Genomic DNA, 27849 nt, shown 5'->3' with positions numbered 1-27849 from the left:
ATTTAATTTGGTTTTTTGTTAAGCCCACATCAGACTATAGATTGATTACAAATTAAACAAATAAATATTTTACTACAAAAACATGATGCTGCTAATATTAAACACACAAATTCGATGCATGGACAAGAGAAAAAAAGAGAACTGATAAATTATTTGGTTTAGTGTGCACGCGCGCGCGCACGCGTGTGTGTGTGTGTGTGTGTGTGTGTGTGTGTGACTGTGTGTGTCGGGAAGAGAGATGAAACATTATGTAATCACTCTGAGAACAATCCACAAATATATTATATGAAAATAAAAATATCTTATGTAACATCTCATATACATAAAAAAAATTATACTTATGATTAAAATATATTAATTCAATAAAGTCCTAACTCTTTCAAAAACTTGCTAAAAATGAAAATCTTTATAAACCTGTATGTGCATAAAATTCTTTTTAAAAAAAGATAAATTAAATATAAGTCTTGAATATAACAATTGTAAGGAATAAAATACAGCTACATACCTCCTATAGTAAGATTAACTTTATTTTCGTAAATATCATCAACAAATGCTTTTTGCAGTGCAAAAACCTCGATAGGAGGTCCCAATTCTATTCCTGTGAATCTGGTATTCATGTCGTCAACAACAGATAACAATAGTGGCGATGTGGTAATATAAAGAATAATATCAAATGAAAAATTCGTGCGAGAGAGCGAAAAAGTTACGATTGCAGTGTAAATATATTAAACTATGTAATATAAAAATATATTACAACAAAGCGGTGTTGTAAAGATCAGCAAAGCGACCTTTACTTGCCTTTAGGCCGGATCTACAATAGGGGTAGTAAGCCTTAAGGGCCATCTACAATGGAGTGTTTTAGGCTGCGGTCTACTTGACGCTACAAATGCTTCGAAGCGTTTAATTGATCAATCGAAGCAAAGATTTTTACGAATTGACCAATCAAAGAATGCTTCAAAATGTTTGTAGCGTCAAGTGGACCGTAGCCTTAAGGGCCATCTACAATGGAGAGTCGTAGGCCGTAGCAGTAGTCGTAGAAAATGTCTCCATTTCGTATTGCTTTACTGTTTACAGCCTACAGCAGACATTAAGGGCCACCGCACAAACTCTTCCATAACGCGTTACGTTACGTTAAGTACTCCATACGAACCTAAGTTGTACTTAAAATTTAACTTAAATCAACGCACAAAGAAATCCTTAACGTAAGTTCTTAAGTTCTTACGTTAAGGGCCACCGCACAAGCTTTTTCGTAACACGTTACGTTACGTTAAGTGCTCCATAAACCTAAGTTTGTACTTAAAATTAAACTTACATCAACGCACAAAGAAACTTTTAACGTAAGTTCTTAAGTTCTTACGTTAAGGATTTCTTTGTGCGTTGATTTAAGTTAAATTTTAAGTACAACTTAGGTTCGTATGGAGTACTTAACGTAACGTAACGCGTTATGGAAGAGTTTGTGCGGTGGCCCTAAGGATTTCTTTGTGCGTTGATTTAAGTTAAATTTTAAGTACAACTTAGGTTTGTATGGAGTACTTAACGTAACGTAACGCGTTATGGAAAAGTTTGTGCGGTGGCCCTAAGCCAATTTATTGCGTGCTTACGATGAGCGTTAAGACATTCGGGTTTAGAGCCACCGCACAAGCTTTTTCGTAACACGTTACGTTACGTTAAGTGCTCCATAAACCTAAGTTCGTACTTAAAATTAAACTTACATCAATGCACAAAGAAACTTTTAACGTAAGTTCTTAAGTTCTTACGTTAAGGATTTTTTTGTGCGTTGATTTAAGTTAAATTTTAAGTACAACTTAGGTTCGTATGGAATACTTAACGTAACGTAACGCGTTATGGAAGAGTTTGTGCGGTGGCCCTAAGATGCGCCAATGGCCCCCCACCATGACTGCTATCCACAATCTTGTACCCATACGGTGACTGGGGCCGGGGGCTGGGGTCTGGGGCTGGGGTCTGGGGCTGGGGTCTGGGGCTGGGGTCTGGAGTAGTAGAGATAGTAAACAATGCGAGCCTGCTCCAAGTTGTACGCAGCCATAAAACATGCAAATTTAATTTTTCTTGTTCTTCCTGAGTGTATCGTCAAAATATAGTGACCCTCGAGAGTGCAGAGATAGAATTACCTTATAATTTCTGACACATATTCCTTTAACCTATACTGCTCAACACAGAGCACTCTCCCCTCTTCCTCGCCCAGCGTGGGTACGCAATGGCGGATAAACCATTTGACTCAAATGACCAATCAAAATTGTGTTCGCCATTGGCGAATCTTTGATTATAGGTCTTTAGCCGTAATCGGCTAATTCAAGTACGTGATTGGTCGAAACCTTACTGTTACGGTTATGTCAATTCATGTGTGAGAGCCTTAAAGCCCGTTCTACATTAATTGCAGTCGCCAGTTGCAATTTGCAACACCCAATAAATGTCGAGCTTTAACTGGAAACTAAGCGCCTATTGGATCGCAAGTCGCAACTAGTTGCTTGCGATTAATGTAAAACAGACTTTACATCCACGTTTGGCGCTGATGCTAGTCAAATATCGGTCGCACGAAAAAGGCCGCGGTGGCCGCTCTCAGGTTCCTCTTTGGTTCTACTGACAAAATTGATGCAAAAAAATTCCACCGAGTGCAACTTTTGCTCCACCGTCTTTCGAGACGGTGGAAGGTGCCAGTGCAAATTAAATAGACCCCAGGTAGCAAGCTCACGTCATTTTGACGGGAGCGTCCCAGATGCGCACAGTAATAAACGGACACAGCAGGCTGAGTGAAACGGACACAGTGACAAACGGACACAGACCAAATGCGCACAGAGCGAAACGGACACAGACCAAATGCGCACAGAGCGAAACGGACACAGACCAAATGCGCACAGAGCGAAACGGACACAGTGCGAAACGGACACAGTAACAAACGGACACAGACCAAATGCGTACAGAGCGAAACGGACACAGTGCGAAACGGACACAGACCAAATGCGCACGGACCAAATGCGCACACTGCACATGCGCACACTGCACGTGCGCACGGACCGAATGCAATCCATGTACATTGCAAGCAGAGTAAAGTCCACATAGGTTAGCGACTTGGACGGGATGGGTGCGGGAGGGGGGCCAAAGGCCCCCCTTGCACTCCCCCGTGTGTGTGTGTGTGTGTGTGTGTGTGTGCGCGCGCGTGCAAAGCATTCACTGCATCACATGGGTTTGCGACTTTCCGTGTATGCATTTGGTCCGTGCGCATGTGCAGTGTGCGCATTTGGTCTGTGTCCGTTTCGCTCTGTGCGCATTTGGTCTGTGTCCGTTTGTTACTGTGTCTGTTTCGCACTGTGTCCGTTTGTTACTATGTCCGTTTTGCACTATGTTCGTTTATTATTGTGTCTGTTTGGTCTGTGTCCGTTTATTACTGTGCGCATCTCAGACTCACTCATTTTGACGTCCCAAAATGGTCATATCTGGTCATATGTCGTCAAAATGACCATTTTTTTACATGACCTAAATTGACGTCATGATGTGACGTCATTTCGAAGTCATATTTCAGTCATGATCTGACGATTATTTTCCCAGACAGCACGCATCCAAAATCGGGACATAAAGACGTCATTAAGATGTATTTTAGACACGGTCTAAAGCGGTGTCTACAATGAGATTTAAGGCGTAAGGCATATTATATAAGCATATTATATTCAACTTTAAGAGAACTTTTTTAAGAAAACATTTAGATATCTTGGAAATGATGTCAAAATGGTAACATTTATCAGAGACTATCTACTAAGAGCGGTCTTTGAGATATCTCATTGAAGAGTTTCATTTAAGTTTCTTGAAAATGTTATCCTTATATGATATCAGCTTATTGTCTCATAAAAGATATCACAATGCTGTTCGATTTTTGAGCCATGCACGTCGTAGTTGACTCAGAAATCAGATAACACTATGGCTGCGTTCCGATATTCACTGCCAGTACTGAAAATCTATAGTTTACGTCACATATACTGTAGATTTTTAGTACTGATCAGTAAATATCGAAACGCAGTCTATGGGCCACCGCACAAGCTTTGGGCCACCGCACAAACTCTTCCATAACGCGTTACGTTACGTTAAGTACTCCATACGAACTTAAGTTGTACTTAAAATTTAACTTAAATCAACGCACAAAGAAATCCTTAACGTAAGAACTTAAGAACTTACGTTAAAAGTTTCTTTGTGCGTTGATGTAAGTTTAATTTTAAGTACGAACTTAGATTTATGGAGCACTTAACGTAACGTAACGTGTTACGAAAAAGCTTGTGCGGTGGCCCTTTTTCGTAAGGGCCACCGCACAAACTCTTCCATAACGCGTTACGTTACGTTAAGTACTCCATACGAACCTAAGTTGTACTTAAAATTTAACTTAAATCAACGCACAAAGAAATCCTTAACGTAAGTTCTTAAGTTCTTACGTTAAGGATTTCTTTGTGCGTTGATTTAAGTTAAATTTTAAGTACAACTTAGGTTCGTATGGAGTACTTAACGTAACGTAACGCGTTATGGAAGAGTTTGTGCGGTGGCCCTAATTTTCTCTAAGACCGAAATATATGATAAGCACAGCCATCTACTACCATCATGATTCGTGACAACTCAATGCTGTCTGTATAGCCAAATTAACATCACGAGCAAGTTGCGAGTTGCGAGTTCCGTGAGTTTGTAGCAGGTAACCAAAAAAGTACGATATAAATATTATAAATAATTTGATTGATTATTACAATTAAAAATACTCTGTTTTTAATGTATGGTAAGATTATTAACTTCATTAAAATAGTAATTATGTAACACTGCAATCATGTATTTTTAAAGTATTGTCTAAAGTAATATTAAAGAGATTATTTTATTTACAAATATTTTATTTATTTATTTGTCTATCAAGTTTCTATTATAACGATATTATTTCAAAACCTAATATAAAATTTTAATTAGACATTGATTTTTAATAAATGTGATTAATCCCCTACAGCATGAAATATTGCTGCAACGTTGCAGAAATATTATTTTGCAAGATTGAAATATTGCAGAAAATATTGCTGCAATATTGCAGCAATATTCCTATGTCCGCTCCAAAACAATATTGTGCAATATTTCTGCAATATTTCTGCAATATTCCCCGTAAGATTTCTGTAATATTTCAGCAATATTGCTGCAATATTTCTTGTAAGATTGCTGTAATATTTCTGAAACGTTAATGCGCAATATGAAGGAAATGTTGCAGGTGGTTAAATTAATCAAATAATATGTAAGATGTGTATTATACGAAAAACGGAAAATGAATTTATTGTCATACCGTTACGGCACAATAATTTAAAAAATTATTAATTAAAAAAGTAATTAATTAAATTAACATACACCAACGGATATCGAATATCGTTCTATTCTAGATTTAAGTAAGCATTAAAATGAAGCAAGTCCAGAAAATGCCCATCCTGATCAATTTATACGCTAGAATTACACATGCATGTATGGTTCACACATGTTTAATTGATGTATTATATATATAAGTCAGAGTGAACATCTTCTGGACTTGCTTCACTCAATCTAGTATGGGACGCAACGCTGTCGTGATTACAGAATTTGTTGCACATCTATGTATCTTTTAGCTCTAATCTTACATAAAAATTTAAAATAAAAATATCCTGCTCTATTTTTTTATTTGTCCCTTAAAACTATGTAAAATATTACTTATTGTTAGTTCTAGATTAAGAAATACGGATTATACGGAAATAAATTTTGCAAGGTTGCAATATAATATTGCCACAATATTGTGCAATATCTGCTAAGAAATATTACATTTGTAATATTGCTGCAATATTGTGCAACATTTGCTAGGGAATATTATATTTGTAATATTGCTACAATATTTCTGCTATATTGGTTATATTATGCACTATTGCAATATTTCTGCAACGTTGCAGCAATATTTCATGCTGTAGGGGATGTTATAAATGTTATTTTATTTAAACGTATTTATAAACATGTGTTTATAAATACAGTATATCTTAATTTACTATGCACTTGCATTACAAATTAAAAAAATTTATTGTAAACATTATTATTACCCACACAGCACACTTTATCCTAGGGATGTCCCTAGGATGTCATTTTAGGATATCGCAATATCGTTGGATATCCGTGGACCGTCTGCGATATCCGAGGGATATCCAAGGGATGCACAAATGTCCACTGATTTGACATCCTGTAGATATCTCAAATGATATCCAGAGGATGTCCAAGGGATTTCCTGAGATATCGTAATATACCCTAGTGAAAAAATTTGTCAGAATTAAAAAATTTTTTTCAGGATTTCTGATAAATGTTTCGATTTTTTATAATTGAAACGTTTCTCGGAAAAACTTTAAAAATAAAAAATTTTGATTAATTTAAAAAATTTTTGAATATTTCTAAGTATTTTTGAGAGTTTCTAAGAATTGAAAAAAACGAACAAAAAATAAAAAATTCTAATTATTTTTACGGCAATTTTGTAAGAGAAAGAAGACTATAATATAACATATCTCAGCCAAGCCACAGTCGTACCTGTTAAAGCATGTTTAATAGTTTAATATCTCTATACCTGAAAAAACGGTCACTCATCCAAGTGTCAACCCTCGCCGATGTCGCTTGACTTCGAAGACCGTACGCATTCTAACGCTTCGTGGTGATCCATAAACACTTCTTGTTTATGGATTCATATTTGTTATAGATCATTACAATAGATGTTGTCAGAAGGATAAAACATGTATAGTTAACTTATATTTTTATAAATAAATATGAAGTTTTACAATTTTTTTTACTTTTTTTACTATTTTTATATATGCGCGCAAAATAGTATGAAGACTAACTTATTAAAAAATCTGTTTTTGCTCTGTTTGTATAAAATAAAACAATTTTTTTAATGTCATTTTTTATAATTTTTTAGTATATGTGGCATATTATTAATATGCCACATTGTTTTCATAAGTGTTTCCATAAACTTTCTTTATGTTCTGACGTTTTAATCTACGTTTCTTAAAGATTTAATTTACACTTCTGTCACTTTTTTGTTACATTATAATTAACTTTCCCTTTACACTTGATTTATGCTCCATTAATTGTAGAGATAAAAAAGATATGATGGGATATTATTTGGATGTAATAGGATATCGTAAGATATTAATGAATATCTTACAATATCTTATAATATTTTAAGATATTTTTGGGGGATATCGAAATATATTAATAAGATATCATATGATATCTTAAGATATTTTACGATATTTTAAGATATTTTTGTAGGATATCCCGGGAGCTACTCATTGAGATATCCGTGGGATCGCCTTCGTCTGGGATAATTTGGGATATCCTCAGGATAAAGTGTGCTGTGTGGGTAGTCTCACATTAGTAAAATATTTATGCATAATATTTATACATAAAGATATATGATTTTTTAAATAAAATAATGATAACACCATGCAACTTATCATTAACAGTTACAAGAAAGAAAAATATTTATACTTAAATTATTTATTTTACTTGTAATCTAAAAAATATGATTAATAATGATTTATTTAGTAATTTTACATCATTTATCTTATTTGTTTCAAAGTGTTAACACCATCTGTTTAATAAAAGATGACTTTTAATACAATGTTAGTTATTAATAATAAATAATAACATTTATTGAGAATCAATGTTTAATTAAAATATTATATTAGGTTTTGAAATAATACCGTTATAATAGAAACTTGATAGACAGAAAAAATATTTGTAAATAAAATAATCTCTTTAATATTACTTTTTAGACAATACTTTAAAAATACATGATTGTGTTACATATAATTATTATTTTAATCAAGTTAATAATCTTATTATACATTAAAAACAGAGTATTTTTAATTGTAATAATCAATTAAATTATTTATAATATTTATATCGTACTTTTTAGATTACCTGCTACAAACTCACGGAACTCGCAACTCGCAACTGGCTCGTGATGTTGATTTGGCTATACCAGACAGCATTAAGTTGTCACAAATCATGATGGTAGTAAATGGCTGTGCTTATCAAATATTTTGGTTTTAGAGAAAATTACTCGGATAGCCGTAATTATTATCGTAAACACCCGCTGTCTACAATACAGGGTGCGTTCGAAAATAGCTTTTGCTGGTGCTGGGAGAAAAAGTTAAGTTGGTAGTATTAAGAATTTCCAACGCTGTGTTCGTTTTCTTCCAGCTGGGAGCTGGCAGTAGTTGGAGACCGATCAAATGGGTGCATTTAGTGCAAATAGCAATGAAATATGTCAGGCACGATAACGTATGCATATATTTTATATAACAAAAATTTATCAGTCAATTCAAGGTAATGTTTTTTCTTTGTTTAATAATACTTAAATATAAAATAAAGTTTAACATTTATATTAATAAATAAAAAGCAAAGAATGAAAGGAACATTAAATTTTGTTAATATTTTTTATTATAACCCAGGTAGCAAGCCTACGTCATTTTGACGTCCCAAAATGGTCATATCTGATCATATGTCGTCAAAATGACCATTTTTTTACATGACCTAAATTGACGTCATGATGTGACGTCATTTCGTAGTCATATTTCAGTCATGATCTGAGGATTATTTTCCCAGACAGCACGCATCCAAAATCGGGACATAAAGACATCATTAAGACGTATTTTAGACACGGTCTAAAGCAGTGTCTACAATGAGATTTAAGGCGTAAGGCATAAGCATATTATATAAGCATATTATATTTAACTTTAAAAGAACTTTTGTAAGAAAACATTTAGATATCTTGGAAATGATGTCAAAATGGTAACATTTATCAGAGACGTCTACTAAGAGCGGTCTTTGAGATATCTCATTGAAGAATTTCATTTAAGTTTCTTGAAAATGTTATCCTTTACCCAGTGAGAAATAGTATATCGAATCGACATCGATTCGACGTCGAAATCATCGAATCGACATCGATTCGACGTCGAAATCATCATTTCGATGTCGATTCGACGTCAAATTAATGTCGAATTCATTATCGTTTCTCACTGGGTATTATTAAGGTTATGGAAAAAAATAAATTTAACAATGAAATTAATAAGTAAATAAATTAATGCTATTTATTTTTAATATGTTTTGCAAAATTTAATTGCTTTTATAAAAAATAATATAATTGCGTCAGTTTATAACATATAGGTATATGTAGACAATAACAAGTACCCATATCGATGAGTCAAATTGGCGTAGCAGCTAGAGTACAAGATTCGTAATCCTAAGGTCCCGGGTTCAAACCTACCAGCGGCAAGTAAAAATAAAATAAAATAATATAATTTGAATTTAATTAATTAATAAAAATTTGTCCTAAATTTAGTATGTGCTGTTGATAAAAATAATTAAAAAAATGTAATTTTTATTTTATTTTATTTTTCTTTAGTTGCAGTTTAAAGATATCCGATTTAAGAAATCTTTTAGATATCAGTTTCATGATATCTTTCTGTTCTCAAAAAACAACGCATTGGTTAACATTCTGACATATGTTATCTTTTAAAAGTCTCTTTATGTTATTATTTTCAGAAACAGGATATCTTTTAGAGATCTTTTTGACAACATATTGTTCACGTCATTCCATGACGTCAAAATACGGTACATTTCATGACGTCAGAAATTTGTGACATTCGACTGTCATTTTAAAGTCATAAGGGCGTCATTTTGTGACGTCAAGAATAGTCAGTAAATGACCATTTTGGGACGTCAAAATGACGTGAGCTTGCTACCTGGGAATGTATGATTGTCGTCTATGCCCTATAGGTAGCAAAAATAGAAGGTACAACCGTATGCGAATAATAGTTCGATAATTCAATTCATGTATTATAATTTAATTGCTACAATGTGTTCCAAATAATTTTTTATTTTTGGTACGTTTCTCCTTTCATCTAGTGTTGTTACTGAACAAGATATTTTGTAATTCTTCATCGTCGTCATCACTGTTATTAGACGATAAACACTATACTAGAAGAATCAAACATGTTTTCGAGTAAAATATTCTTCAATAATAACTTTTCCATAATAATAATAATTAATGTTGATTAAATTTCTTTTTATTGACTTTCGTTTCTTGTTCAACAATACAAAAAGAAAGAGCCTGTGAATACATTATATTAAATAATTATTTATATATTTAGTAATTTTTTATATTGATTAGCTAATTTACGAAAAGTAATAATTTATGAATTTGCATTAAGAAAATATTTTATTTCAAGTAATTTGTTAAATTTTATGTCACAACCACACATAACAATAAAAGATATTAAGAGAATTTTTATGTTCCTCTTCCCATACAGCACAAAAGCTTGCAGCAACATTGCTGCAACGTTGCAACATTGCATATTGCGATGTAATGTTTTAGAGATATTGCAAAGACATTATTTTACAATATTACTTCAGCAATGATGCAGCAACATTTTAAAATATTATTAAAATAGTGAAAATAGATAAAATTAATATTCAATACAGTTTGAATAAATATATTACAGTAACTTTTCAAAAATAATGTAAAAGTGATCGTTCTATATTATTTAAAATTTTTCATCTATGGAGATACATGCATTCTGGAGTAGTTTTAATTTGTGTGTAAAACTATTATTATGTAGATTTGTGTATAACAGAGTACAAGGTTATTCAAAATTATTTTAAATAACTGTATTTTTTAATTTAACAAATACAGAGTGATTATAGTGACATCAACCAAACGATCATCCGATCAATTCTAACTATATTTTGAATTTAACAACAGAGTGATTACGTCAACCAAAAGATAAATTTTGTAAGTTTTGTCTCTCTCATCTTATAATGTACTTATATAAGATAAAAGACAAAACTTGCAAAGTTTATCTTTTGGTTGAAGTTTCATTAATCACTCTGTATTTGTTAAATTCAAAATAGTTATTTAAAATTAGATGAATTATTTTGAATAATCTTTTTCTGAATAATATTGCATACATATTTTACTGCAATATTGCTAAAATATTACGTAACAATATTTCTAAAAGCGGACATTTTACCATTGCTGCAATCTTGCAGCAACCTTGCAGCAACATTTTGCAACGTTTATGCAATATTGCAATCTTGCGTTGAAATGTTGCCACAATGTTGCTGCAATCTTTCTGTGCTGTATGGGTTATTTCTTGCTTTTTATTTATTAATAATGTTATTTTACATTTACTCTATTTTACATTTAAGTGTTATTAAACAAAGGAAAAGGATTACCTTGAATTTGCTAAATTTTAACAATCGTAGGTATCCCATGCGCACAGAGCGAAACGGACACAGACCAAATGCGCACAGAGCGAAACGGACACAGACTAAATGCGCACACTGCACATGCGCACAGACCAAATGCATGCACGGAAAGTCGCAAACCTATGTGATGCAGTGAATGCTTTGCACGCACACACACATACACACACACACACGGGGGGGTACAAGGGGGGCCTTCGGCCCCCCTCCTGCACCCACTCCGTCCAAGTCGCTAACCTATGTGGACTTTACTCTGCTTGCAATGTACATGGATTGCATTTGGTCCGTGCGCACGTGCAGTGTGCGCATGTGCAGTGTGCGCATTTGGTCCGTGTGCATTTGGTCCGTGCGCATTTGGTCTGTGTCCGTTTCGCACTGTGTCCGTTTCGCTCTGTGCGCATTTGGTCTGTGTCCGTTTGTTACTGTGTCCGTTTCGCATTGTGTCCGTTTCGCTCTGTGCGCATTTGGTCTGTGTCCGTTTGTTACTGTGTCCGTTTGTTACTGTGTCCGTTTATTACTGTGTCCGTTTGGTCTGTGTTTGTTTGTTACCGTGTCCGTTTCACTCAGCTTGCTGTGTCCGTTTATTACTGTGCGCATCTGGGACGCTCCCTTTACATATAGGTACATGTAGGCAATAACAAGTACCTATATCGATGAGTCAAATTGGCGTAGCAGGTAGAGTACAAGGTTCGTAATCCTAATGCCCCGGGTTCAAACCTAGCAGCGGCAAGTAAGAATAAAATAAAAAATAACATAATTTAAATTTAATTAATTAATAAATATTTATCCTAAATGTAATATGTGCTGTTGATAAAAATAATTTCAAAAAAATGAAATTTTAATTTTATTTTTCTTTGTAACTGTTGTGTAACGGTTAGATAACATGTAATTATAACATGTTATATTGCTGAGTCGGAAATTGTAACTTACATGTAAGTTACGTGTAATTTCAGAGTAACGTAACCTGTTATATTTGGTTACATTGCTGTTACACTGCTGCTATATTACTGTGTTCACTGGGTAACCTCTGTGAAGTTAGCCAGCCAACTTCAGCTTTATCAATTTTCACCAATTGGTATCCTTTGGTGGTCGTTTGGTGGTCTTTGGTAGTTTAGTCCCATCATTTGGTGGTTAGCCGTTCTCCTGTAATATCAAAAATAAAATTTGGGTGTGAAGTTAGCCCGACATTGTTTATTTTTGCACCAATTTTAATTTCAAGTAGTTCATTTGATTTGGAATTGTTTGGTGGTCATGAATATGCTAATGAAAACGTTTGGTGGTCAACCGTTTTTGTAGAAATTAGAAAAAACCGTTTTTGAGTATCACTGGTTTTGGTATCACTGGAAATTACCCAGATACATATTATTTATCATACAAATTCATTTTCAAAGGCGTCAATAGATGTAAAATCGTTTGGTGGACACGAATAAACTAATGAAATCGTTTGGTGGTCATCCGTTTTCCTAAAAATTCGAAAAAACCGTTTACGATTGGCATCATTGTAAACTCACTAGGCAAATATTATTTTTCGTACAAATTCACTTTCAAAGGCATTGTTGGATGTAAAATCGTTTGGTGGTCACAAATATATTAATGAAAACGTTTGGTGGTCAATCGTTTTCTTTAATATTGCAGAAAAAATACTGCCGAATGGCCTTGCTGTAAAACTCCCTAGAGAGATTTTAATTTTTCAAGCAAATTTACTTCACAAAGGATTGTTCAATGCGTAATCGTTTGGTGGTCGCTAATTTCGTAATTAAAACATTTGGTGGTTGACCGTTTCGTTAAAAAATAAACAAAACTCGTATGCGTTCTGTAGGGGTTTGTTCGCGTCACATGCTCCGACATGCTCCTATTCACTCCAACGCACTCCAGGGTGCGTTCCGAAATCTACTGCCAGTACTGACAGTACTGTTTTTTCGTTCCGAAATCATTTTCAGCGTGCTGTCAGCAACTGTAAATTACTATCTATTCTACAAAAATAGACCCTAGAGAATTACTGACTTCCGGCTAATTTTACACATTGTCCGGAGGTAGTGCAAATTCAGTAAAGCATATGGCCGCCGTCCGCCGTACATTAATAGGTTAGGTTTTTATGATGGCATCAACAGTTGCTGGTTTGACTGTAAACGCATTCCGTTTTTCAGTGTTGCCAGTATTCACTGGCGTTTCGGAACAGCTCAAACCCAGTAATTTCAGTAGCAGTACTGTCAGTACTGTCAGTAGATTTCGGAACGCATCCCCAATACGTTGATTCCGATGACGCCAACCTATTAGAATGCGTTGGAGTGAGTAGGATCATGTCGGGGCATGGCGACGCAAACAAACCAAAAGTGTAAATGTGTGCTCGGATTGGTCGTTTGTTGGACTCGTGTTAGCCCGGATCTACAATAGTGTAGTAAACCTTAAGCCAAAAGGAAAATTTGCAACCACCAATCGATTACGCATCGAATAATCCTTTGCGAAGTAAATTTATTTGAAAAATTAAAATGGTTTTAGAGTTTTACAACAAGGCCATTCGGAAGCATTTTTTCTGTAATATTAAAGAAAACGGTTGATCACGTTTTAATAAATATATTCATGATCAACAAACGATTTTACATCCAATAATGCCTTTGAAAGAGAATTTGTATGAAAAATAGTTGTCTAGTAAATTTACAATGATGCCAATTAAAAACGGTTTTTTCGAATTTTTACGAAAACGGATAACCACTAAACGTTTTCATTAGTTTATTCGTGACCACTAAACAATTTTACATCCAATAACGCCTTTGCAAGAAAAATTGTATGAAAAATAATATTCGTTTGTGGAATTTTGCAATATATATAGTATGCCACTCAAAAACGGTTTTTTCTGATTTCTACGAAAACGGTTGACTACCAAACGTTTTCATTAGTTTATTCGTAACCACCAAACAATTTTACATCTGTTGACGCCTTTGAAAGTAATTTGTATGATAAATAATATATATCTGGGGAATTTTTAGTGATACCAAAACCAGTGATACTCAAAAACGGTTTTTTCTAATTTCTACAAAAACGGTTGACCACCAAACGTTTTCATTAGCATATTCATGACCACCAAACGATTCCAAATCGAATAAGCTACTTGAAATTAAAATTGGTGCAAAAATAAACAATGTCGGGCTAACTTCACACCCAAATTTTATTTTTGATATTACAGGAGAACGGCTAACCACCAAACGATGGGACTGGACTACCAAAGACCACCAAACAACCACCAAACAATACCAATTGGTGAAAATTGATAAAGCTGAAGTTGGCTGGCTAACTTCACAGAGGTGCTTTATTTGCCCTTTATCACTTCCTAAAGTTGCAAACATTTTTACTGTATATCTCTGAAAGTATTGATTTTAGAGAAAAAAGTTTCAAACAAAAAATGAAGCTCATAAAAGGCTCTACAAAAAAGGTTATATACATTTTTTACGTAAACCTATTATTTTGGCAGTTATAATAACTGTTATGAAATTAAATAATTTTAATTTTGGATTAACAGGATTTTACTCGTATAAACACACGCGCGTAGATGGGTCTATTGTAGGCACTCTCCTGGTTTATGAATATCCAATTGATATTGTAACATGGTCAATTGGATATTTATAAACTTAAATAATGACTTAAAATTGATTGGGTTAGAGTTAGGATTACAGTAACAAATGCGCACGGACCAAATGCACACAGACCAAATGCGCACGGATCAAATGCGCACGAACTTACCATATGGATTGCAACTTTTCAGGGCACCCCTACCGATGGGGTGGGTGCGAGAGGGGGGGGCGAAGCCCCCCCCGCACCCCTCCCGTGTGTGTGTGTGTGTGTGTGTGTGTGTGTGTGTGTGTGTGCAAAGCATTCTCTGCACCACATGGGTTTGCGACTGTGTCCGTTTCACACTGTGCGTATTTGGTCTGTGCGCATTTGAAACGAGATTCTTATTATATACGTATTCATTTGAATTTTGCGCATTTCTGTTCAGGGTATCTCTATTAGCGGGGTGTGGGAGGGAGAGAGCGCGCGCGTGTGTGTGTGTGTGTTCTTTATAGTACGCATTTTCTATACCTATTTTTTACGCTAATCCTCAGATCATGACTGAAATATGACTACGAAATGACGTCACATCATGACGTCAATTTTAGGTCATGTAAAAAAATGGTCATTTTGATGACATATGACCAGATATGACCATTTTGGGACGTCAAAATGACGTAGGCTTGCTATCTGGGTCTTTTCTGAGATACATAATAAAAGCTTTTAAAATGTTGAGGGAAAAAAAGCTTTTTTTCTTCATGATAGCCAAAATAATAGTTTACGTAAAAAATGTATATGACCTTTTTTGTAGAGCTTTTTATGAGTTTCATTTTTTGTTTGAAACTTTTTTCTCTAAAATCAATATTTTCAGAGATATACAGTAAAAATGTTTGCAACTTTAGGAAGTAATAAAAGGCAAACAAAGCTTTGTCGGCGAAAATCCTTTTAGGGATTTTCTTCTCTAATCAAGGGTAAGCTTTGTTTAAAAGCTTGAAAGGTTAAAATTTCAGCGTGATCGGAGGTTTCACCTTTTCGGAAGTTTATCCGCTTTTATTATTTACTGTTCACAATTACGATAGCAATTAATTAGATTATTTGAGAATTCCATACGTTAATATCTCGATTATTTGCAGATCTAACCATGACGACGCGAACAAACCAATTGTGTCGATAAATTTCGGCTAACTTTCACGAATTAAATAAAATGTGTTTGGATCACTCATAAACCTAATTTAATCAAACTTCATAACTCTGCGTACAAACTTCAAACGATTCCGTATAATAACTTTGTTCAATTAATATATTCCGGCCACCGAGTGCGTCAAGCGTCGCGTCCTCCTTCGCATCCAATAAAAACATCCATTATATTTTATCATAATAAAATGGGACGTTTTGATTGGACGTGAAGGACGACGCGACGCGTGACGCGCCGGTGGGAACGCTCCCGAAGTGTCGGGTAAAAAAATAATTAATTAATTATAACTAAACGAATGACTCACAACCTTTTTAATTGCACTTCAAACCTCTTCATACGAAATACAAACGATTACATATAACAATTATTTAAAAAAAAGTTCACTTCCGTTCAAGTGTACGCGAATGTGACTGCACCCTTGCGTTATGCAAAAGTATGTGCAGGGGCCTTTAGTATATTTGAGTAGGGAACTGATTTGTTGTGCGACATGTGAATTTTTACGGCAATTAATTAAAAAATTAAAAATTGACCAAAATCCGAAATACGAGCACAAATTCATCAACAGAGAATGGTGAATATTAAAGTATACATGCTGATATATGTAAATATATATCTTTTGTGAATGTTAACAGAAGATAAATGAATTTGCAAGACAGTCTGTTTGTCGAGGATGTCAAATATGACGTAACCATCTTTACGAAGGATAAGACACGTAAAAGGTATGAAAATTTTATAACGAGGGTTTTTAAATAGAATATTGAAATGCTATGAGAAACGGCACTGTGTCGACATAGTCTTTGGAGGTTAGTTTCCTCGCAGTACTTGTGGCGGAATACATAAAATAATTTTGTCTTTCGATTTCGATTGCTACTTTAGTATATCATTATATATCGCATATACATACGTATATGCATTGACAAATAAAAGACTTGCACATCATATTTTCGGAATAGAAATAGACAAGATTTACCCTGAGTGGTAATTTCCCATTTTCTCATTGCTAGTACAGATTTTATAAATAACATGCAGCATAGAAGAATGTGTAGTGGCATGGTAAAAATTCCGGAATGATAAAATATGTAGAAAATATTTTTTTCTGAAAAAATATTTTACACATAATTGTATGTTCTGAAAGAGTACAAATAATGGTAAAATTAAATTTGAGATCATATGGAGATTATCGCGATTTTTAAATAAAATTATATATTTACAAAATATTTCTTTAATTATTTTGTATATAAAAAAATGCAAAATTAAAAAAAATATTTTACAAAATATTTTACACTTTATTTTGATATATTTTGACATAAAATAGAAAATATTCAGTTCTGCAATTGTCTTAATACTTTTATACACGGAATAAGATAGTAAATATTATATTGTATGAGTTCTCATCTTCAATTTTTTTCTAACTTGTAGATTTATTTTTATGAATAAGATCTTTTTTAAGAAGAAAAATTGTACAAATCTTTTTTAAAATTAATTTTAGAATTCTTTGATAAGTAGATAGGTACATAATAAATTTATGACTATAATGGTTGAAAATTAATACTTTATTAATTTATATTAATAAATATTTTTTGCTTTAATTAAAATTAAAAATTATTAATAATTTTAATTATAGCTAAAAATATTTGTGATTGAAATTTTAACCTTATTAAATCACATTAGCAAATATTATCTGCTTTAATTATAAATAAAAATTATATTTAAAAAAATAACTAAAATACTACATTGCGTGTGCTTTACGCTCTCCATTTAGTTTTTTTATAGTGAATGTTGCACTTATACTTTTCACTTCATACTATACTTTTTCTGTATTTATATTCTTATTTTTTCTCTTCTACACAATCTCTCTTTTACTAATTTGTTTTCTCCCCTATTCTTTCTTTCTCTATCTATCTACTTATCTCCTTCTACACTTTTACTCTCTGTCTTTTTTTCTTTATCTCTCAATCTCTCTATCTAATTTCTTTTTCTCTCTCATTTTCCTCTCTCTTTCAATTAAAATTCATGCTCTGTCAAATACATATCTGTCAAATATATTAAGTATATTAACTGTCAGAAGTTTGATTATTAATTGTAGATAGCAACAAACAACATGTTACCTGATAATTTTTCTTCTTATTTCTATTCTCTTTCCCTCTTCTCTTTTTCTCTCTCTCTCTCTCTCTCTCTTTCTCTCTCTCTCTCTCTCTCTCTCTCTCTCTCTCTCTCTCTCTCTTTCTCTCTCTCTCTAATAATTTTCCTTCTTATTTCTTCTATTTCTTTCTCTTTATCTCTCTATAATCTCTTTCTTATAAAAAAAATAATAAATTTAATATATTATATCTTTAATACATTATATTATTTTAAATTAAATTATTAACCCTCTGTTTACACTTATTTTTACTAACCCTTTTTTGTCCTGTTTCTTTTTTAAAATGTTAAATACATGCAAAAAATTTGAAAAAATTCCTAATTACTCTCAAGTGACTACATTTTAAATTTTACTAATTACTTTGGTAATTTATTAAAGGGGAGTCAAGCTGCCTCTATCACCAGTTTTGTGATTATACAAGTGAAAAATTTTGTTCTCTTTTAGGATCAGTGTACAGAGAGATGGTTAATTATGCTATAATATTAAACCCTATTTTATTATTACCTGATACTTTTCTTCCTTCTTTCTCTCACTCTTTTTCTCTCTCTTCTTCTGTAAATACGTATCTGTCAAATATATTAAATAGATGAACTGTCAGAAGATTAAATATTAATTTTAAACAGTAACAGATGACATGTTATCTGATAATTTTCCTTCTTATTTTTATTATCTCTCTTTCTTTTTATCTGTAATCTCTCTCTAATCTCTCTCTAATCTCTTTTCTTTTCTTTCCGAAAAACATCTGTCAAATATGTAAAGTATGCAAAATATCTGTCATATATAAAGTATGGGAACTGTCAAAAGTTTTACCTGAAAGTTTTACCTCTCACTCTATCTACTGATGTCTTTCTTTCTTTCTTTTTGAAAGATTTAAAAATGTTAAAGATATTATTTAAAACTCCATATATAAGCATACATATACAGAAATTATTGTACAATGTTATTATTTTTAACTTAAATACTACCTGATATTTCTCTTTATTTCTTTTTTCTTACACTATTTTTTTTCGTTCTCTTTCTCTTCTTTACTCTCTTTCGGTTTTTTCTACAAGTCATTGTTTCTCCTTATTATATTTTAATATTGTTCTCTATTTCTCTCTCCCTTCCTAGCTACCTATCTATTTACCTATATCTGTCCTTTCCTTTTATAAAAATTAACAACTTAAAATTTTATATTGGAAAAGATTTAAAAACTTTAAGATATATTAAAAAGGAATATATCTATAGACATTATTGTGCAATGTTATTTTCTATTTTATTTTTACCTAATATTGCACCTTATTACTTCTCTCTTAAACTCACTTTCTCTGTCTGTTCCTTCTTTCTGCAAAAGTCGCTGTTTTTCCTTCTAATTTCTTGTCTTCTGTAATCTCTCTTTCTCTCTCTTTTTCTATTTCTTAATCTAACTGTTAACCTATTTCTTTTCTTTCCTACTTCTTTTTTTCTGAAAAATTTTAAAATTTTAAAGATATATGATACATTTTATGTATTATTTTAAAGTAAAATTTATAATTAAAATATAAATTATATTTTTATATTGTTCCATATTACTCTCTCCCTCTCTATCTATCAATATATTTATTTGTCTATTTCTTTCCTGAAAAGTACGCGAAATGTCAAATTAATGTTACTCCTTACTTTGTTTCCATCTCTGTGAAATTGGCATCTCATTAAAAAAAAAATTATTTTTTCTTGCAGTTCTGAATGCACCCCGAAGAGTTCTAGAGTTCTCTATTAGTTTAAAAAATAGTTCTGGCGAATTAAGCTAAAAAATCGATAATTTAATTTGGGGGGTGCTAACTTCACAAAATGAAAAGTCTAAATCGGCGATAACTTAAAAATTATTAAAAATAATTAAATTTGTCATTAGGATTTTTTGTAGAACTCTTGAGGTGCTATCCAGAACTCTCAATAAAATTGCAAAAATTAAAATTTTTTCCGGGGTGCTAATTTCACAAAACGAAATTTTTAAATCAACGACAACTTTGTACATATTAAAAATTAATTTTGTCATTAGAATTTCTAATAGAACTCTTGAGGTGCTATCCAAAAATCCGATCAAATTGCTGGAATTACGAAAAAATTTTTTATCTAGTGGAACTTAAAAAATTTTCGATCCGACATACGAAAAGTCGTCAGAACTTTTTAAATATTGGTTTTAGCGCTTCGAATATTAGAGATATTGTCAGAACTCTTGAAGTGCTACTCAGAACTCCCAACAGAACTGTCGGAACTTTAAAAAAATTTTTACTCATCGGAACTTATTGTTAGAAATTTTTCGATTTGACATATGAAAAATTGCGAGAACTTTTTAAATAGGTTTTAGCGCTTCGAGGATTAAGTAATATTTTTAGAACTCTTCAAGTGCTATCCAGAACTCCGATCAAATTGCCGGAATTGCGAAAAAATTTTTCATTTGACCGAACTTCGAAAATTTTCGACCCGACGTATGAAAAATTGCGAGAACTTTTTAAATATTGGTTTTAGCGCTTCGAGCATTAAGAGATATCTTTAGAACGCTTGAAGTGCTATTCAGAACTCTCAACAGAACTGCCGGAACTTTAAAAAAAATTTACCCGTCGGAACTTATAAATTTTTTTATCCAGCGTACGAAAAGCAGTTCTGTTAGGAGTTCTGACAATATCTCTTAATACTCAAAGCGCTAAAACCAATATTTAAAAAGTTCTGGCGACTTTTCATATGTCGGATCGAAAAATTTAAGTTCCAATGGATAAAATTTTTTTAAAGTTTCGGCAGTTCTGTCGAGAGTTCTGAGTAGCACCTCAAGAATTCTGATAATATCTCTTAATATTCAAAGCGCTAAAACCAATATTTAAAAAGTTCTGGCGACTTTTCGTATGTCGGATCGAAAATTTTCTAAGTTCCGACGGATGAAAATTTTTTTCGCAATTCCGGCAATTTGATCGGATTTTTGGATAGCACCTCAAGAGTTCTATTAGAAATTCTAATGACAAAATTAATTATTTTTAATATTTACAAAGTTGTCGATTTAAAAATTTCGATTTGTGAAATTAGCATCCCGGAAAAAATTTTAATTTTTGCAATTTTATTGGGAGTTCTGGATAGCACCTTAAGAGGTCTACAAAAAATCCTAATGACAAATTTAATTATTTTTAAGTTTTTAAGTTATCGCCGATTTAGACTTTTCATTTTGTGAAGTTAGCACCCCCCAAATTAAATTATCGATTTTTTAGCTTAATTTGCCAGAACTATTTTTTAAACTAATAGAGAACTCTAGAACTCTTCGGGGTGTATTTAGAATTTCAAGAAAAAATTAATTTTTTGTAAATGAGGTGCCAACTTCACAGAGGTGTAAAACACACGAACTGTTAAAATTTATCTTCTCCAATTTCTTTATTAATTTAAATATTATCTGACATTTCTCTTTATTTTTTCTTTCTTTCTCTTTCTCTTTCTCTATTTCACTCGGATTCTGTTCCTTCTTTGTACAAAAGTCGTTGTTTCTTTTTATTAAATTATATTTTAATATTGTTTCCTATTTCTCTCACTTCTGTTTATATATTTATTTTTCTATCTCTTTCCTTTCCTTCTATAAAAATTAACAACTTAAAATTTTATATTGGAAAAGATTAAAAAATTTTTAAGATACATTTAAAAGAAATATATATAAACATATATAGACAGATATTATTGTGCAATGTTATTTTCTATTTTATTAATACCTGATAATCTTTATTACTTCTTTCTCACTTTCTTTCTCTGTCCGTCCCTTCTTTTTGCAAAAGTCGCTGTTTCTGTTTCTAATTTCTTATTTCCCGTAATCTCTCTCTCTCTTTCTCTCTTTTCTAACTATCTTCATCTAACTATCAACCTATCTCTTTCTTTCTAAAAGATTTTAAAATTTTAAAGACATAATATATTTTAGGTATTATTTTAAAGAAAAATTTATAATTAATTTATAAATTATATTATATTTTCATGTTGTTCCATATTACTCTCTCCTTATCTATTTATCTATATATTTATTTATCTATCTTTTTTCTGAACGATATGCGAAATATCAAATTATTTAAAACTCCATATATAAGCGTACATAGTATATTTACATAGACATTATTGTACAATGTTATGATAATTATTTACATTAACGATTCTTCACCGATTTTTATGACCTTCAAATATGTTGTTAAGGTCATCATTTTGAACAACTTTTCCCTACACATGTTACCGCCGCTCGACTTTAGTTTTTGAGTTGTACACAAAAAATTATTAACACAAAAGTTTAATAAATACCATACTTTTTTAATTTGCACTAGAATGTTTTAGTAATACTTAAGGAGAGCTCATTTCTCACCGCACAAAACGAACGAATTTGGCAGAAAAAAGCGTCGCTCTGCTCCGCAAAGGGAGATATTAACAATTAAAGTTGATGAAAAAGTTTAATAAATATTATTCTTAAAATTTAAAGCATGGAAATTCGCAAACGGTTATGTAGAGAACGTGTGAGCGGGGGAGGGGCTCCGACCCTCCCCCTGCACCCCCTTCCTGTAATTTTTTCTAATCTAACTCAAACATTTTAAAGTCGCTATTTGGTTAATGCAAAAACATTGGAAACGAACAGCGTGGAAAGTCGTAAACCTATGTGGTACTGTACAAGTGTGGACGTTGTTTACTTTACGTTTCATAAATACGATACATGATATCAGTGCCTTACGTAAAGTAAACGACATCCACGCTTGTACAATACCACGTAGGTTATCGGAGCTACCCGTAAGTATTGTATTTATTAAATTTTTTTGTTAATAATTTTTTGTATATAACACAAAAACTAAGGCCGAGCGGCGGTAATATGTATAGGGAAAAGTTATTCAGAATGATGGCCTTGACAACATATTTGAAGGTCATCAAAATCGGTGAAAAATCGCTAATGTAAATTATTACCAATGTTATTTTTAATTTAACTATTAGCTAATATTTTTCTTTATTTCTTTTTTCTTACACTTTTACTTTTTTTTTCTTTTTTGGTAATTATTTAGATTAAGAGACACCGCGCCGATGACCTTGACCTTGACATATGTTGTCAAGGACATGACCCTGAGTAATTTCCTTATAACTTAATCGGCGGTTATTGTTCGTTAAAAAGTTATTAACAAAAGAAGTTTAAAAATATTTATATAGAATAGAACACAAATAACACACACGCATACGCGCGCACACACACACGCACCCGCACCAGCTTCCTCCCCTCCCTCCACACACACACACACACACCTATTTATCTATCTCTTTCCTGAAAAGTACGCGAAATGTCAAATTAATGTTATCCTTTACTTTATTCCTTAAACTTCTGTAACAAAGAATCCTTAAATTTATAAATTAATATTTCTCATTTTTCTCTCTCCAACTCTTTGGATCTGGAATCGTGGCAAACACTGGATCGGATAACATACGAACAAGCTAACCGTTTCGCTAAGAACATGGAAACAAAAAAGTAAGTATGATAAGATTAGTCCTCAGGTCTAAACTCTAGTTTCCACACATACAGTAAAGAATCTTAGCAGTCAAGCTCTATCTTCATCTGCAGTTTCTGTCCTTTTCAAAGGACTTAATTTTGCATTCACCTCTACTAGCATCTTTAGGGAAGAAATTATCAGCCAAATTGAAACGGCTATTTTTCACCTCTCCTGAAGAAAGCAACGACATTAGAAGACGGACGGCCAATATCTTCCACAAGGCAAAACTCCCGAGCCAAAATATAAAAGAAGAACGCTTAGCACTCAGAAATCTGAAACAAAACAATATTTTAATTCTACCAGCAGACAAAGGGAACACCACGGTGGTTACGGATAAGGAAGACTACTGTAATAAAATCAAGACCATGCTCTCAGATCACAAAGTTTATAAAAAGCTTAAATGCAACCCGACTTCCACTATAGAGAAGAAAACGATCTCTTTTCTTAGAAATGAAGATTTTCCTCCTCAAACTCTTAAAAATTTAATCCCCAAAGAATCTTTGATTCCTAGACTCTACGGTCTTTCTAAGATTCATAAAGAATCAGTGCCATTACGCTTCATTGTTAACAACATAGGTGGACCCACCTATAATTTAGTTCGCCAAATCTTACCAAATTTCTCCAAGAACTTACTGGACTCAATAATTCTAATATTAAGAATTTAATATATTTCGTAAAAAAATCACTAAAATCAAAAAAACTAATCCTTGTTGTAAGCTTTGATATAGTCTTATTTACAAATGTTCAGGACACTTTTAACATTATCAGAAAATCCGACAGAATTTCTATGAACCTCCTTCCATTAATAGAACACTGTTTAACATCAACTTATTTTCAGTTTTAAGGAGAATTCTTTGAACAAACTTCTGGAGCAGCAATGGGCTCTCCCATCTTACCCATCATCGCAAATATCTTTATGGAACATTTTGAAAATCAATTGTAAAAAACGCACTTCTCAAATCTATATGGTTCCGATATGTTATGTACACTTTTGTGATCTGGAGCCATGGCAGAGCATATACTCTTCCTTAATTTTTTGCCTTTCTCAACTCTCTGCATCTTAACATTCAGTTTACAATGGAAATAGAACAAAACAAATCCTTTTTTTAAATGTATTGATTAAAAGGAACGGAGATGGTAGTTTAAGCCATCAGGTCTATCAAAAACCAATAGCCACAGATTGATATCTTTACGCCACCCCTCATCATTATGCTTCGCAAAAGAATTCAGTCATTAGTTCACTGGTATATAGAGTCCTTACAATTTCTGAACCACCTTTTTTGAATGGGGAATTAGAACATCTTAATCATGTTTTAACAAAATATGGATATAGTAGTAGAAACATCAGTTAAACAGTCCAAAGATGGAAGAACAAAATTTTTAGTCTTAACAACATTGGGACGCCGAATAAAGAAAAAGAAAGAGAAGAGAACAAGATAGCTTTCTTTTTGTATTTTCAAGGTACGACAGAACGTATTAGCAAAATTTTGCGTAGACACAATATAAAAGTGATCTTCAAATCACAAAGGAAAATTTTTCAGTTACTTTTTAATCCAAAGGATCAGAGACCACGCTTAGAATCACTAGGTGTATACAAAATTCCTGCTCTTACGGAAAAGTGTACATAGGAGAAACTAGGAGGAAGATTAGTACACGAATCAAAGAACATCAACGGTGTACCAAATATGGTCATTTTTCTCAATCAGCCTTAACCGAACACTGGATGGAGACGGGACACTCCGTGCAATACGAAAAAGCTACTATGCTAGCGTTTTCTCAAGGTTACTTTGCTAGGAAACATCGTGAAAGTCTAGAAATTTTGAAACATCTTGATAATTTTAACCGTAATAAAGGTTATCAGATAAGCCCGATTTGGCACACTGTCCTTCCGGTTTTAATTGATCAATTAAAAACATTTTCGAACACCACATATTAATTAGCAAATAATAAGCCAATATTGTATTAAGATTGGCCAACATTTGACCAATGAAATGTGTTACTATTGGACGAATAACTCCGTTTTCTCCCTTCACCCACATCCCTACCATCAGGACAAGGGGTATATAAAGACGGTTACAATCTAAGACAGCTTAGTATCGAAACTTCTAGCCCTGATGATGCAAACTGCAACGTTTGCGAAACGTCGGCGCAACGCTGTACCGGGACACGGCATGTATCCGGAAGCTCTTTCTATTAGAAGCAACGTCAATGGCCGTGAAAGCTTTAAGTCTAAAATCTTTAAAGTCCTAATATTTTACCTTTTTATTTCATCCTTTTTTCCCACACTCATTATCTCCCTTTCTCACTTTCTAATCTCTTTCCTTTTTTTTAATGAAATGATAAAGATATTATTATATGATATACTTTATGTATTATTTTAAAGTAAAATTTTTAATTAAATTATAAATTGTAATATATTTTTATATTGTTCCTTACTTTACTCTCCCTTTCTATCTATCTATATATCTATTTATCTATTTTTTAGAGAAATACGCAAAATGTTAAATTATAATGTTAGTCTATGTTCGCTTATATATAAAGTTTAAAAGATATATTAAAAAGAAATATAATAAATATATATAAATATACATAGCCAGGTATTATTATGCAATGTTATTAAGAGACACTGTAGTGGCTCGCGCCAAGTGAACGCGCAGCGCGAGACCGACCGTGCTCTTTACGCGAGTACGCGACTTGTGAGCACCCGAGATTATCGGATCTCAGAAACGGATCGAGTTCTAACTAAGCTCAATTGAAAGTTTGAGATCGATTTGTATAAGAAAACTGTTTATTTTTCTTTTATGTACCCTAGAGGAGATATCACGACAAAAGGAGATATCACAGCAAAGTCTAAATGTCAAAATTTTTATGTAAGAAACATCGTCATCAATCTCACTTTCACACTTTTGATACAAGAGGCGCTTGTGTGCTATGAACGCGCCTTAGGTTATTTAGGAACCTGTTATACCGACGAAATATAGTGGCATGATGGCATGAGCAGCAGTCACATTTGCATGCTTCTTGGGTAACGTTCCGTTTCACGCATAATAATATTTAACGTTAATAATCATGTGCGTAATAAAACGCAGCGTTTGCATAGTGTGTAATGGGTTATGTGGGTCGCCAGTGGTTTGCGTGAAGTGACGTGCAGTGTGAGGTTATGTTATGAGGACAGTTTGTGAAGTAATAATGCATATTATACCGCTATGTTTAATGCAAGGTCTACAATGTCAGCAGAAGTAATGGAATAGGAATAAGAAGTAAGAAATATGAAATGAGGTTTGTCCATTTCGTTTACATTGGTGACAAAAGATGCTTTTTATACTTAAATCTTTTAATATTTAACTTCACACTTCATCTATTTAATCATCAACACTAATGTAAAATTAAATAATCAGTGAGTAAGAAGCTCAGAGTTTACACTGGTGTCGATGAGATAGATGAGATGTTGTGTGATATAGAATTGTGAATCAGTTAAATATTGCTATGAATGTCAATCGATATTCACTATTAATTTGTGAATTGTGTATTAAAATAACACAAGCTTGAATAAAACTTTAAATAAACGTTTTTAATAATACTAATTTTTATTCTTTGGTGTACTAGTAACATATAATGCTGGTATCTTGGTGACAGTTAAGATAGTTACTAAAGATAGTTCTTATTTTTACAACTGTTATAAGTGACACACTCATAACGATAAGAAAGGTGTCAGTAGCACCGATGACGTAAGTCGGTCAGCTGCAGCAGTCAGCATCGAGCGCATTGCGCAAAGTTCCACGCAATCCGTTCGACAATTAGCGCAATGCTCCTTAGACAGCACTTGCTGTTTAAGTAAGAATTTGGAATACTGACCGATTTACGTCCTCACGCAATCCTCCTTTTCTTTCGATCCAACTACCGAATTATCGGATATATAAACCGCCGAAAGAAAGTGAGAGACGGGTCAATCTGAAGTCGACAAACCGAGATAATACACGACACTCTGCTTTGCAGCGTCGTGGACAGCGAACTCATAGACACGACACTCTGCCTTGCGGGGTCGCGATCTATTTGCACACTGTAAACGAATAATATAATAAAGTGCTCGAGACGAAGAAACGGTGTAAGTGACCAAATACCCTCCTCGCGAGATCTCTGGCAGCGATCCTTAACGTACTCCCAACGAGAGGTAC

The 27849-nt window shown here is 32.8% G+C and overlaps 2 protein-coding genes and 2 long non-coding RNA genes across 11 annotated transcripts in view; 3 read left to right on the top strand and 1 right to left on the bottom strand.

Annotated features, from left to right (window-relative positions):
* Positions 1-825, bottom strand: part of LOC105834039 (aspartate aminotransferase, cytoplasmic) — a 43444-nt gene extending 42619 nt beyond the window's left edge. For 2 of the 3 annotated variants that reach the window (XM_012676231.3, XM_028190472.2), the window contains exon 1: positions 506-825. In XM_012676231.3, coding sequence (XP_012531685.1) covers positions 506-617 — 112 coding nt within the window. In that variant the 5' untranslated portion in view covers positions 618-825. The remainder of the gene's footprint in view (positions 1-505) is intronic. The other variant, XM_012676232.3, reaches the window with a different exon arrangement.
* Positions 826-7907: 7082 nt separating this feature from the next.
* Positions 7908-8535, top strand: LOC118648913. Its single transcript, XR_004965504.1, has 3 exons — positions 7908-8141; positions 8233-8358; positions 8484-8535. It is a non-coding gene; the product is annotated as an uncharacterized LOC118648913 (long non-coding RNA).
* Positions 8536-16455: 7920 nt separating this feature from the next.
* Positions 16456-27849, top strand: part of LOC105836904 — a 117520-nt gene continuing 106126 nt past the window's right edge. For 2 of the 6 annotated variants that reach the window (XM_036293274.1, XM_036293264.1), the window contains exons 1-2: positions 16456-16610; positions 16672-16758. In XM_036293274.1, coding sequence (XP_036149167.1) covers positions 16679-16758 — 80 coding nt within the window. In that variant the 5' untranslated portion in view covers positions 16456-16610; positions 16672-16678. Of the gene's footprint in view, positions 16759-23573; positions 23653-27849 lie in introns of all 6 variants that reach the window. The other 4 variants (XM_036293269.1, XM_036293277.1, XM_036293272.1 and 1 more) reach the window with 4 other exon arrangements.
* Positions 23659-26033, top strand: LOC114255408. The gene is made up of 2 exons (XR_003626695.2): positions 23659-25135; positions 25216-26033. It is a non-coding gene; the product is annotated as an uncharacterized LOC114255408 (long non-coding RNA).

This window comes from Monomorium pharaonis, chromosome 1 (genome assembly GCF_013373865.1).
Source record: "Monomorium pharaonis isolate MP-MQ-018 chromosome 1, ASM1337386v2, whole genome shotgun sequence".
NCBI lineage: Eukaryota > Metazoa > Arthropoda > Insecta > Hymenoptera > Formicidae > Monomorium > Monomorium pharaonis.
This window is presented reverse-complemented; position numbering and strand designations above follow the sequence as displayed.